General features: G+C 41.8%; 1 protein-coding gene across 1 annotated transcript in view; it reads right to left on the reverse strand.

Annotated features, from left to right (window-relative positions):
* The window catches only part of CPA6 (carboxypeptidase A6), a 233,276-nt gene that overhangs the window by 50,165 nt on the left and 170,210 nt on the right, over positions 1-12,901 (reverse strand). The window contains exon 5 of the mRNA XM_073631774.1: positions 8,960-9,061. Within this exon, the coding sequence (XP_073487875.1) occupies positions 8,960-9,061 (102 nt within the window). The remainder of the gene's footprint in view (positions 1-8,959; positions 9,062-12,901) is intronic.

Genomic DNA, 12,901 nt, shown 5'->3' on the forward strand with positions numbered 1-12,901 from the left:
GTTTATGAACAAATTAAATAGGATTGGTCCCAGCACAGAACCCTGGGGGACCCCACTACCCACCCCTGACCATTCTGAGTACTCCCCATTTATCACCACCCTCTGGACTCGCCCTTGAAGCCAGTTTTCAATCCATGTACTTGTGTATACATGTATTTTTGCAAAAGAAAATCTTTATCTCTAATATACAATATATATATATATATATATATATATATATATATATATATATATATATATTGTATATGAACAGCTTAAAAACCTACAAAACAAATACTATAAAATTGATCCACAACTATCCATTTAAACAAACAATCTCACTTCTCTTTAGAAAAAAAAAGTTTAAAAATGAATTACAAATGCTTCAAAGAACTTATCTAATTTCAGTAAATATAGTTTCATGGATTTATGTATTTGTAAATGAAAAAATTGCATACAAACAAACCTATTTACAGCACTAATTAAGTTTTGTTTCCAAACCTGGATCGGAAAATTAATCTGATTTACAGAAAAATTAGAAAACGAGGACATTTAATATTTTTTTTTCCATTTTGATTTATTTTACCAATTTCATTAAAGATTCAATGGTACAAAAAGTTCATTTGATTTTAAAGAAACTTGTTTACACGAAAATGTTTACACACTTCACTGAGAATTCTATTGTTTTAACAGATCTGGATGAAGTTTGCTTATGTACTATACGGTGGTAAAATGTTTATGACAGGGCACATAATCTTCAAAGTTTGAAATCAGAGATTGGAGTGGCTATTGTGGAACTCTTTGGCTGATTTTAATTTTAAGCACTATCATTGTTCTAAGTAAAATCCTTTAATGCTTTATTCCCTTGCATCTGAAAGTATAATCAGTTACAGAAACTGTTGCCATTCCCCAAGCTACACAATTTGCAGCCACACATGCTGTTCTCCTGAGCAAGCCTATATCTATTTCCCTACATGGTGTCCTGGCTGTCTATGTTTTCCCTTCTGGGCACTCCCATATAATGAGAGCAACAAATATAGACAATACCATTCCAGATGGAGCCTCACAGGCAGTTAAGCCACAATTTTACCACCCCGCAATCACTCTAGGACAGCCTTTCTCAACCTTTTCAACACAGTGGAACCCTTGAAATAACTTTCTATTCTCAGGGAACCCCTGATAAAAATGACTATAGCTACAACTCATGATACATTAGTGTGATGGTCAGTGGGAAGAATGCTCCTTACACGTGTGGTCATTGGGAAGCGTTACCCCCTTAGAGATCGCTAAAAAGATCAATGGTGTCAGTGGGAACATATCTGAGAGACAGAAATTGCTTATTGCTCAAGGAACCCCTAGCAACCTCTGAGAAACCTAGGGCATCCATCTGTTTAGGGCTGTACACATGCCATGGTAGTGATGCTTTGCTACGCAGCAAAAGTTAAATGACATGTTACTTTCAGCAGGTGGTACCACTGCCAAACGTGACCCATTGAAGAGAACAGTTCTGTGCTGGAACCACTCCGCATTCAAGTGCAACGCACACATTTGCAACATGGAAGGTTGGCATTTTAAGGGTTAAAGCAAGTGGCAAGGAGGCAACATATCGCATCCTCGCCACCTGTCAAACACACTCTGAAAAGCGGTCCACCGTGGATCGTTTTTCAGAGGGGTGGCGGTATAGCTGCATGCGTGAAGGAGCCCTGAGTAAAATGTTTTCTACAGTCCAGTTATGCAGTTAATCCTTTATATTATGTGAGTGACAGTCTGAGGTTCATCCTCTCCACCACCCAGCGAATATGCCATTCCTATCATGGTGGTTAGAGAGAATGGAATGAGAAGGAGCTAGGAAGTAGCAGGCAGGGCTGAGTGACTGACATTACAGGGTAATGGAGCTTTGCAATACAGACTTTCAGAGAAAAGTGGATTTTTGCCTACAATATTTATTGCTATCTGCTTCTCGGAGCATGTACTTTTATTTGACATTTCACTAGTAATAGAGAGGGTCACTTTGACCTTCAAAATGGATAAATAAAATATAATTTTCACGTTACAAATTGTCCAGCAAAAGGGGGAAAACTATAACACCACAAGGGATGCTTAAAGAAGAACTGCTTACAAATGATGTCTGCTCACATCATTTGTAATAAAAAAATATTTGCCATTCTGAAGCTTTCCTCCAACCACTTTGCATATTATTTTATATATACTGTGATTCTGTACTTGCCAAATATGCTGCAAAATTCTCCCTCCACTGAGTCTGGCTCCATCCATTTTATCTGTGGGCAGCTGAAGCTGCTGTCTGTTAACTTCCTGGATTCACACAGACACAAAGAGGCACGCCTACAGCTCTGCAGCTCTCAATGGCCCTCTTGTGACTCATCCCCCTTCCCTTCCTGGCAAACTCTCGCGAGGGTGAGAGAGAGAGCTGTACATAATGTCTTAAGCCTAGGCTTTTTTTCCAGACAAGAAGGAGGAAGTGGGCTATATAAGGTATTTACTGGCAGAAAAAAATGTTTTACTATCCAAAGTTAAAACAATAAGGGCAGAAGATTTAATAGATGGAGAGATGAAAAAATGACTGAAGGTCCGCTTTAAGGCAGAAGTTCGGGCTTTTGAGTCACCTCAAAACACCTTCATTAGATAACTTTGTAGGAGGTCATGTCTTGGTTTCGTAGTGTACTTATGGCTGAGGCTGTGGGTAGGAGAACAGCGTTGGAATGCCACTTCTGGTATCTGCTACACACTGTAACCAATCCCACTAGCACTGTCATTTGGGAAGGGTGGAGAAGAGCTGGCCATGACACAGTAGGGTATGGGAGTGACCAGCCTCTTCCTCTACTAACTAAACCTTTACACCATACCTTCCACATGCAGTTGAAGGTATGGTGGGAGACAATTCTGTAGATAGATTTATAGGCAGGTTACAGCATTGCCATCCATAGGCAGGAAGCCAACCAGGCCTGCTATTTCTGGCAGGATGAAACTAGACAAGGAGAGGAATATAATCAATGGAAATAGACTCATTATCGGTATACAGCTTTAAATGTAACATAGCCAATTTGTTTATTTTTCTTATTTTGACTAAATGTACACTTTAAGGCCTAGTTCACACTAGTGCAGCTGCAATTTCATCCCATATCCAGTGTGATTATGTAGTGCAACTTGCTGCATTTTTGATGTGTATTTGACACAATTTTCATTCAGGTGCGATTTCTGCAGGGGGAGGGGTGAAAAACGCACTGAAATAGCATTCAAAGTGCATCAAAAACATGTGCACATGTGATTTTGATGTGTTTCCATTGAAGTCTACAGGGCAAAAAATTGCACTACATTGCACCAGAGTAGCACAGGTACCTTCCTTAAAGTCACATCACAGCTGCACTTCATTAATGTGAACAGGCACCATTGAAATCAATGTGATTTCAATTGTCGTGTGATTCTGAAATCGCACCAGCGAGAAACAGGTCTTTATGTTCTGAAAATGTTGTTTTCAGTGCATCTGCTTTAGCACTCCTGGCAGTGTTACATTTTGAAATAAAAGTTTATTGTATATATAAAAAAAGTCTTAAGCTAAACCAGTCATAGACAAACTGTGACTGTTCTGTTGCCAAGAGTCACTTTGTGCAGAGGCTGGCACAGCACATGAGGGTTTGTAGTCCTTTGACAACTACAGGCCTGAAGCTTGATCAGACCAAACCTGAAAAGCATCTAGCTTCAACTACTGTAACCATTGAGTGTACAAGCAGAGTGATCTGCAAACATTAGTGAAACACAAACCAGACAGCACAATATGATTCCTGCCTGGCATGATGGGGATCCTATTAGATTAAGCCTTTCACTCATCTATTCCAGAATACACATGGTAAAGGCACATGGGTCTAATGCATTAGTCATTTTGTATTACAAACAAGTATCCATTATTGTTTCCTTTGTATAACTCTGTTAAAAAATAAATTGATTTCAACATATTTTGGTGCCCCAGGCAGGGTGTAATCATCAGGTTTCCCCATCTAACCTATTACATGCTTATTTCATTGTTAAAGCAGAACAAAGGTCTCCTATCCTTTACACATGAGGATGGTGTCATCTTAGCCTCTATTTAGACTGTTAAATCTGCACTAAAAGGTACAAAAAACATGCAAGAAGGTGGGCTATTTATTGCAGAACCGATATGCTATGTCTCTTCTGCAATAAAACAAGCTTACCCGTCTGTTCACAGTCTTCTGTAGAATATACACTAAGCTGCGCATGCACAGCTCACTTTACATTCTCAGCCAGGATGAAAAAACTCCTGCGCATGGGCAGGAGTTAAAGTACAATTCCAGCTAAAACCTAACTAGTCTTAAAAATGCCCCCTCCCCCCCTTTTAACACCTATGCTTACTAACCTGTGTAAGGAAGATGTACGTACTTACCTATTTTCAGGCTGCTCCGGTCCACTCACATGACCTGGCTCCCCTGTGTCAGCCAAGGCTGGCTGCAGGGTAGAGGAGGAAGCACCAACATTGGATGGGCCATAGGAAGCTTAAAGATGATGTCACCACTCCCAGGAATTCCAGCTATTGCGGAGCGCTCTCTCTCCTGCAGGTGCCACTGGCTGACACAGGGGATCACGTGATTGGACCTTAGCGGGCTGAAAATAGGTAAGTATACACATTTCTCTTACACAGGTTAGTCAACATAGGTGTTAAAAGGGGGAGGAAGCATTTTTAGGACTAGTTAGGTGGCAGCCTGGAATTTGACTTTAAGTCATCTCGCTCCAGTCAATGAAAATGGCTAAAAAACGCAGCACCCATAAGAAGCCAAGGAGAAGGTTCCAGTAACGGTGAGGGACCTTGTGGTTGTTGGATTGTTGGAGAAGAGGTTAGTATTTGCAGAGTTTAGTTCCACTTTAAAACAGTGGGTTGAGTCATTCTTTATTTCATCCAACCCACCAGAGGTTGGCTGCATGTTATTTTAACACTGTGCACTTCTAGTATTGTATGGTTCTTTGTTATCAGTTGCAACTAATAACTAATACACTCACACGTTGGACCATGTTACATGTTTCCTGAAATATGTAAAATGTTCCAGCATCTGCAGCCTCTCCCCACCCCCTCCCTGTGACAGCGGGCCAGGGATCTTCTTCCCACACCTGCTGGCACTATTTGAATCAAGCGCAGCCATGCGGGGCTCCACCCACATGCCCATGTCATTCATTCAAAGTTTCCTGTGAATGACTGCCTACAACACATTGCGGCTGACTGCTTGTAATTTTCATTGAGCTGCGAGAGCTCGGGTGAGCGTACTTTTAGTTCATTGATCTTCCTGCTTTCAGGTAACTGCTTGCCCGTATGAGAAAAAAATAATAAATGCACTTTTTTTACCTGCCAAGCAATGTGCATTTACTTTTTTTAGGGCTGCACCAATATGTTTTTTTTTTTTTTTATCCGTGAGTATGAATACACAAATATTCGCCAATACCGATTACCGATACTAGGCCATAAGGTGAACTAGGAAAAGTCACTAGAAAATGATTTGCGTTCCCACACTTGGGCACTACTTTTGAAATGCATTTTTGCATAGGCAACACCCCTATGGACTTTATGTTAAAAGTTCTCCACAAAATATCCTGCAGTTTTTTGATCCATAAATGTATGTATTTGTGAATAAAAAAAAAACAAAAATCTTATGGTGCTGGTTTTGCTTGTAACTTTATTTCTATTCATTTTAGCAACAAAAAATATCTCTCAAACTGACATTTACACATGTGCGTAACATTTGAGACAGGTATTGGTGCATTAATATTAGTATTAGTATACTCAAGAGTGAATGTAGACCGTGAAATATGGCAAAGTTGTAAAAAATATGCTTCAACTATTTTTTATTTTTTATCAACCCTGTTGGGGGGGCTTTGGTGAGATATCAGGGGTCTAAACAGGCTCCTGACATCTCCCCTTTGAGACAGGGAAAGGGGCTGAAGACACAAATTCCCCAGTCCCTTTCTCTGCAGCCTCAGCTGCACTGAAGATGAATGGACAGAAGACAGAGGCTCCTCTCAATTCATAAACTAGCAAACACAGTTTACTATGCCCAGTTATGAATGGACAGAGTCAGTGATCAGGGTGATTTTTGAGCTGTAATGAATCTATTGTAGAATTGAAGCGTATTTTCTACAACTTTGCCATATTCACTCTTGAGTATACTAACGAACCAATACCTGTCTCAAATGTTACGCACATGTGTAAATGTCAGTTTGAGAGATATTTTGGGTTTCTAAAATGAATTGAAATAAAGTTACAAGCAAAACCAGCACCATAAGATTTTTTTTTATTCACAAATACATACATTTAGTGCCGGTTCACACTGGTGCGATGCGAGAACACTGCGAATCCACTGCGTGTTCCCACATCGCATGTCAGTTCACAGTGCCATATGCAAATCGCTGGGGAGTGTCAATACATTGTTAACGACACCCCCAGTTCAGCTTGCATATCGCACTGCGAACTGACAGTTCGGACATGAATCGGATCGCATATGTGTGAACACACATGCGATCCGATTCTGGTCCGAACAGAAAAAAGGGTCCTGTGCGTGTTTGCACCGAATGCGGTGCGATATCAGCCATACTATCTCTATGGCTGATATCGCACCACACAGACATTGCATGTAATGTGAACGGCAGTGCGCTGCAAATTACATGCGATGTCTGCGCGATGTTTGGCATCGCACCAGTGTGAACCGGCACTAATGGATCGTAACAAAAAATCTGCAGGATATTTTGTTGAGAACATAAAGTCCATCGGGGTGTTGTCTATGCAAAGATGCATTTAAAAAGTAATGCCCAAATGTGGGAACGAAAATGTATTTTTTTCTAGTTCACCTTATGGCCTATACCTTTGTGGTACAATTTGAGCTCACACAAAATGAATGGGCTCAAATCGCCCTGCAAAGAATCGCATGTGATTTCAAGTATTGGAGCATTTTGCATGAGTACTCATGCAAATGCTTAGTATCTGCACTGATAATTATCTTTTGAAAAAAAGGTGAACTTATCCTTTAACCACTTAAGCCCCGGACCATTTTGCTGGCCAAGACCAGAGCACTTTTTGCGATTCAGCACTGCGCCGCTTTAACTGACAATTGCGCGGTCGTGCGACATGACTCCCAAACAAAATTGATGTAATTTTTTTCCCCACAAATAGAGCTTTCTTTTGGTGGTATTTGATCACCTCTGCGGTTTTTATTTTTTGCACTATAAACAAAAAAATAGCGACAATTTAAAAAAAACGCATTATTTTTTACATTTTGCTATAATAAATATCCCCCAAAAATATATAAAATTTTTTTTTTTTCCCACAGTTTAGGCCAATACATATTCTTGTACATATTCTTGGTAAAAAAAAAAATCGCAATAAGCGTTTATTGATTTATTGGTTTGCGGAAAAAGTTATAGCGTTTACAAAATAGGGGATAGTTTTATGGCATTTTTATTAATAATTTTTTTACTAGTAATGGCGGCGATCAGCGATTTTTATCGCGACTGCGACATTATGGCGGACACATCGGACAATTTTTGACACATTTTTGGGACCATTGTCATTTATACAGCAATCAGTGCTATACAAATGCACTGATTCCTGTGTAAATGACACTGGCAGTGAAGGGGTTAACCACTAGGGGGCAGTGTAAGGGTTAAGTATGTCCTGGGGAGTGATTCTAACTGGGGGGGGGGGGGGTGCTATGTGTGACAAGTCACTGATCTCTGCTCCCAATCACAGGGAGCAGAGATCAGTGACACCGTCACTAGGCAGAACGGGGAGATGCTTATTTACAATAGCATCTCCCCATTCTTCCTCTCCGTTAGGCGATCGCGGGTATCCCTGCGGCGATCGAGTCCCGCCAGGCGCGTGCACGCAATGGCATGGCAGCCAATTTAAAGGGACGTACAGGTACGCCCATTTGCCCAGCTGTGCCATTCTGCCGACGTACATCGGCGTGCGCCGGTCGGGAACCGGTTAAAGCATAACTCTTCCAAAAGCTTCCCTTGTTTTACAGATGATAATCAGTTATAGGTGATACCATAACTGATTGTAGACTTTCTTTAACTGATCAGTAAGGCCGGCTATAGACGGTTAGAATTTCAGCCGATTTAAACCGTTAGGCTGGGTTCACACCATCCTCGCATCCGTCTCACAGCAGGGGTCCAGTTCGTCCTGGTTCACCGTTTCAGGTCCCATTTCAGCCCAAATTTTGGGCTGAATTCGGACCTGAAATGAACCAAATTCTGCAAAACGCATCGGACCTGTTGCAGAGATATCTGAACGGCTCCATAGAGAGCCGGTCAAAATCTCCTGCTATTGTGAATTGAATGCGGGTTCGCATTGGTGTGAATCCAGCCTTAATGGGCAGGCTGAATTTACTAAGTTGATTGATCGATCAACTTGGGTACAACCAGCCTGCTGGATTCTCTTGCGATTATTGTAAGCGGCTGCTATAGTAGCTAGCAATAATCACTGTCTTCCACCACCCTTCCCCACCCCCGCCGGGAGAAGACAATGAACTAGCAGTAGGGATTCCTGTATTAACACTGTCTGTGTTGATGGGGGAATTGAGTGAATTGCTCTCCATGTAGGGCAGGCCTAACAAGACCGAATAATATAGGTGTAGCTGGGTTCTTATGGACAACACAAAGTATATTCTTCTCAAACACCATTCTGGAATTGACCATAGGGTTAAAAGGATGCTGTAATAACTTCTGACTGGTCATGGATAGGATATGTCACCAGCACACCAACTAGCTTGCTTCCTTTTATTATGTAATCACATACAGAGAAGCAAGATTTCGGGAGGGTGCAGGGACCCATTATCAGGAAGGGTCATATGCCTTACAGAAGATGAAGTTCCATTGATTACAGGAAAAAGAAAAAGGAAAGCTTTTGTGTGGTGGGTGTTAGGCTACAAATATGAACAGAAAACTGAATTATCAGTCATATTACCTTAAGCACATATAATGGTCTTCCTTCATATGAGGTTCCAATTGAAAACATGTGAACGAGATTTGAGTGAGTTCTATTCATGTGGTGCATCCATTTCTCAATCTAAAAACACAAAAGAGCTCTTATAAAACAATTGTTTCTACCAATTTTATGTTAAAATTTGGTGAATGGAATAGGTTATTCCTTTCATAATGGACGTGTTAAATGTAAAATATAACTTTCCTTTATTTTCTGTGTATGCAAAATTTCCATCACTGTACAAAAGCAAAGGATCCTTATTTAAACCCCATGTTTATTTTTTAAAGTTTTTTTAATTGGCACAAAGGATGGTACTTACCGTATATACTCGAGTATAGGTCAATCCGAGTATAAGTCGAGGCCCTAATTTACCACAAAAAAATGGGAAAAACTTATTGACCCGAGTATAAGACGAGGGTGAGAAATGCAGCAGCTACTGTAAGTTGAAAAAGAGGGTCAACAATGCCCATCTGCAGCTGTATACCTCCCTGTGTCCAGTGCATATGTGCATGTGTCATGTGTCCTGTGCATATGTACATGTGTCATGTGTCCTGTGCATATGTGCACGTGTCATGTGTCCTGTGTATATATTCATGTGTCATGTGTCCTGTGTATATGTGCATGTGTCATGTGTCCTGTGTATGTGTCCTGTACCTGTGTCCTGTACCTGTGCATGTGTCCTGTGCATGTGTCCTGTGCATGTGTCCTGTACCTGTGTCCTGTGCATGTGTCCTGTACCTGTGTCCTGTACCTGTGCATGTGTACTGTACCTGTGTCCTGTGTATGTGTCCTGTACCTGTGTCCTGTGTCTGTGTCCTGTGTATGTGTGCATGTGTCTGTGTCCTGTGTATGTGTGCATGTGTCTGTGTCCTGTGTATGTGTGCATGTGTCTGTGTCCTGTGTATATGTATGTGTGCATCCTACCTGTGCATGCCTCCGTGTGCCGCTCTGCACCGATCAGCGTGTGCTATTACTATTCGGCGGCCATTCACTGTTCAAAAGCCGCGCCTCCTCCTCGTCCATGATAGGCAGAAAACTTCATTTCCCAGCAGTCAGTGGTCAGCCTATCACGGACATTCTCTCATCTTCATACAACGGACGAGGATGAGAAAATGTCCATGATAGGCTGTACACTGACTGCTGGGAAATGGAGTTTTCTGCCTATCACAGACGAGGAGGAGGCGCGGCTTTTGAACAGTGAACGGCCGCCAAATAGTAATAGCACACGCTGGCCGCCGTCTGTCTGCATGACACGCTGATCATGTAGGCAGACGGCGGTGACTCGAGTATAAGTCGAGGGGGGCACTTTCAGCCCCAAAAAAAGGGCTGAAAATCTCGACTTATACTTGAGTGTATACGGTACATTCATTGTGAAGTGTCCCCTGTGCCGGTAGCTGCTCTTTTATACTCTCTTAGTTGAAATCAGATGTTCCCTGCTCGTCCCCATAGCTCCGCAGCTGTAAACTTCCAGTGCTGAGGGGGTGGTTAATACAAGCCCTGGACCTGTCATAGGCACTTTTCAAGAGTGCTAACCCTCCCCCATCCATTCATAAAATGTATACTATAGCTTCCATTAATGAAAAGCATTCTATGAATGGAGGGTGGGGGAATGAATGAAAGGTCTGCCTACTTCATTCATACAGAATCCAAAAGACCACTAAAAAGCCGTAGGGGAGGCCACTGGTGAAAAGTACAGATGACTTGTGTAGCGTGATGATGTTCACATTTGCTGGTGTCACTGGATTTTTCACCAGTGTATACACATCTATACTTTTCACCAGTGGTCTCGCCTGGTGCTTTTTAATGATCTTTTAGATTCAGCTTGTTTTCAGCACCACTCCTGGTGCCTATTTCTCACATAGCTGCTGGATGGACCTCAGCACAACCCCACTCATCACCATCGAGTAATCCCCATTTGGTTCTTTTAGCGCCATACTTTGTTGGTTTGATGCTCCTTCATTCATAAGATACTTTTCATTGATGTAAGCTATAGTATGGCTTTTATGAATGGAGGCTGGGGACAGGCATAGTTGACATTCTTGATGAGTGCCTGTGACAGGCCCAGTCAATCCTTTTAACCCCCGCAGCACTAGGATATTACCACTATGGGGGTTTGGGGGGAGAGGCTCAAGAGGCACTTCACATTGAATGGAAGTACCGTCCCCTGTACTGATTTATTTTTTTTTTTTAATATAGCTAAACTTATGCCGCGTACACATGAGCGGAATTTCCGAAAGGAAGAGTCCGATGGGAGCTTCTCATCGTATATTCCGACCGTGTGTATGCCCCATCGGACTTTTTCTGTCGAAAATTCAGACGGGCTTAGATAGAGAACATGTTCTTTATTTTTCCGACGGAACAAATTACTATCGAAAAAAACGCTCGTCTGTATGCTGTTCCGACGTACCAAAATTGACGCATGCTCTGAAGCAAGTACAAGACGGAAGCTATTGGCTACCGGCTATTGAACATCCGTTTTCTAGTCCCGTCGTACGTGTTGTACGTCACCGCGTTCTGGACAGTCGGAATTTGGTGTGACCGTGTGTATGCAAGACAGCCTGAGTGGAATTCCGTCAGAACTCCATCGTAAAGACCTTCAGAGTTTATTCCGATGGCAAAACCGGTCATGTGTACAGGGCATAAGACTGTAAAGAATGGTGTACAGCATGTTTCCTTTTTATGTTTCTGAGGGCCTGAATTATAAAGAATGTTTTTAGGTCAGAGTATTTAAAGTAGATGTAAACATTAATTGAATGATATTTACGTTGCTAAAGCACTGTATCACAAAGTATCATAGAAAATAAAATAAGTGTTTTTGCCTTTTTTTCATGCTTTGTGGCATCTCAGCACTGCTGATCTCCTTCAACCTCTTGCTGTTTACATTAATTCCAGTGATAGTTGCATAGTGGCATTTCTCAGGGCACTGATGGTGACAACATTGGCCATGCCTACATAATGTGATTTAAACAGGTTCCATTGGAAGCCCGTGTGGCAGGTTGACAATGCAGGAGCAAAACTGGGAGACAGATAAAGAGTTGTCACCTTATAACAGGAAGTGCCTGAACAAGGACCTTAAAGGGGAAGTACACCCCGCTTGGTCATTTTTATCTACAGGTAAGCCTATTATAAGGCTTACCTGTAGGTAAAATGTTACGCCCCCTTGCCGGACCTTCAGAGCTTCGTGCTGGAACTGAGGGCTCCCATCCGTATGTGCGTCCGTATGTGCGGGAGTGACATCATCGCGGCTCCGGCCATAGGCAAAGAGCGCGAATATGGAAGAAAGAGACAGGGGGAAGAAAGCAATCCCAGCGGTGACAGCACAGCGCTGGGGGGCTTTGTTTCAAGGTGAATATTTCATAATGTGCTAGTATGCAATGCATACTAGCACATTATGCATTGCCCTTGCGTGTTTTTTTTTTTTTTTTTACAACAGCTGTGGTTTACAACCATTTTAAAGTGCCCAGACTATGGGCATTTACATATAAACTATTTACATAGTAAATAGTAGTATACAGAGAATTCTATTCATAAAGCCTACTTCACTCTTTATGGGGGGATGTTGGTGTACTGCTGTTTTGAAAAGGAGAGTTCTGTTGGTTGATTTTTTGATTTGTTTTATGCATGGGATTCTCCATTTATTCTGAGTCTATGGTGTTCACCCGACCCCTTTGAGGGGTTGATGCTACCTTTGGGCCCCCATTTCTCCCCTGGCTTGTGAGTTTCACCTGTGCAGCGGCCACATATGTGTATTTAATTGCGATCATTCAACTTAAAAGTTCCTGAAGAAGCACAATCTGAGACACGTTGAGACGAAGTATCCTCCTCCTTCCTGCCACTTTCCAGAGACATCTGATTTGTGTTTTTTGGCATGTAAAATTTGATTTACATTTTCATGCAATTGCTGGTATCTCTTTAATATTAGGG

This window comes from Aquarana catesbeiana, linkage group LG05, assembly GCF_042186555.1.
Source record: "Aquarana catesbeiana isolate 2022-GZ linkage group LG05, ASM4218655v1, whole genome shotgun sequence".
Taxonomy (NCBI): Eukaryota; Metazoa; Chordata; class Amphibia; order Anura; family Ranidae; genus Aquarana; species Aquarana catesbeiana.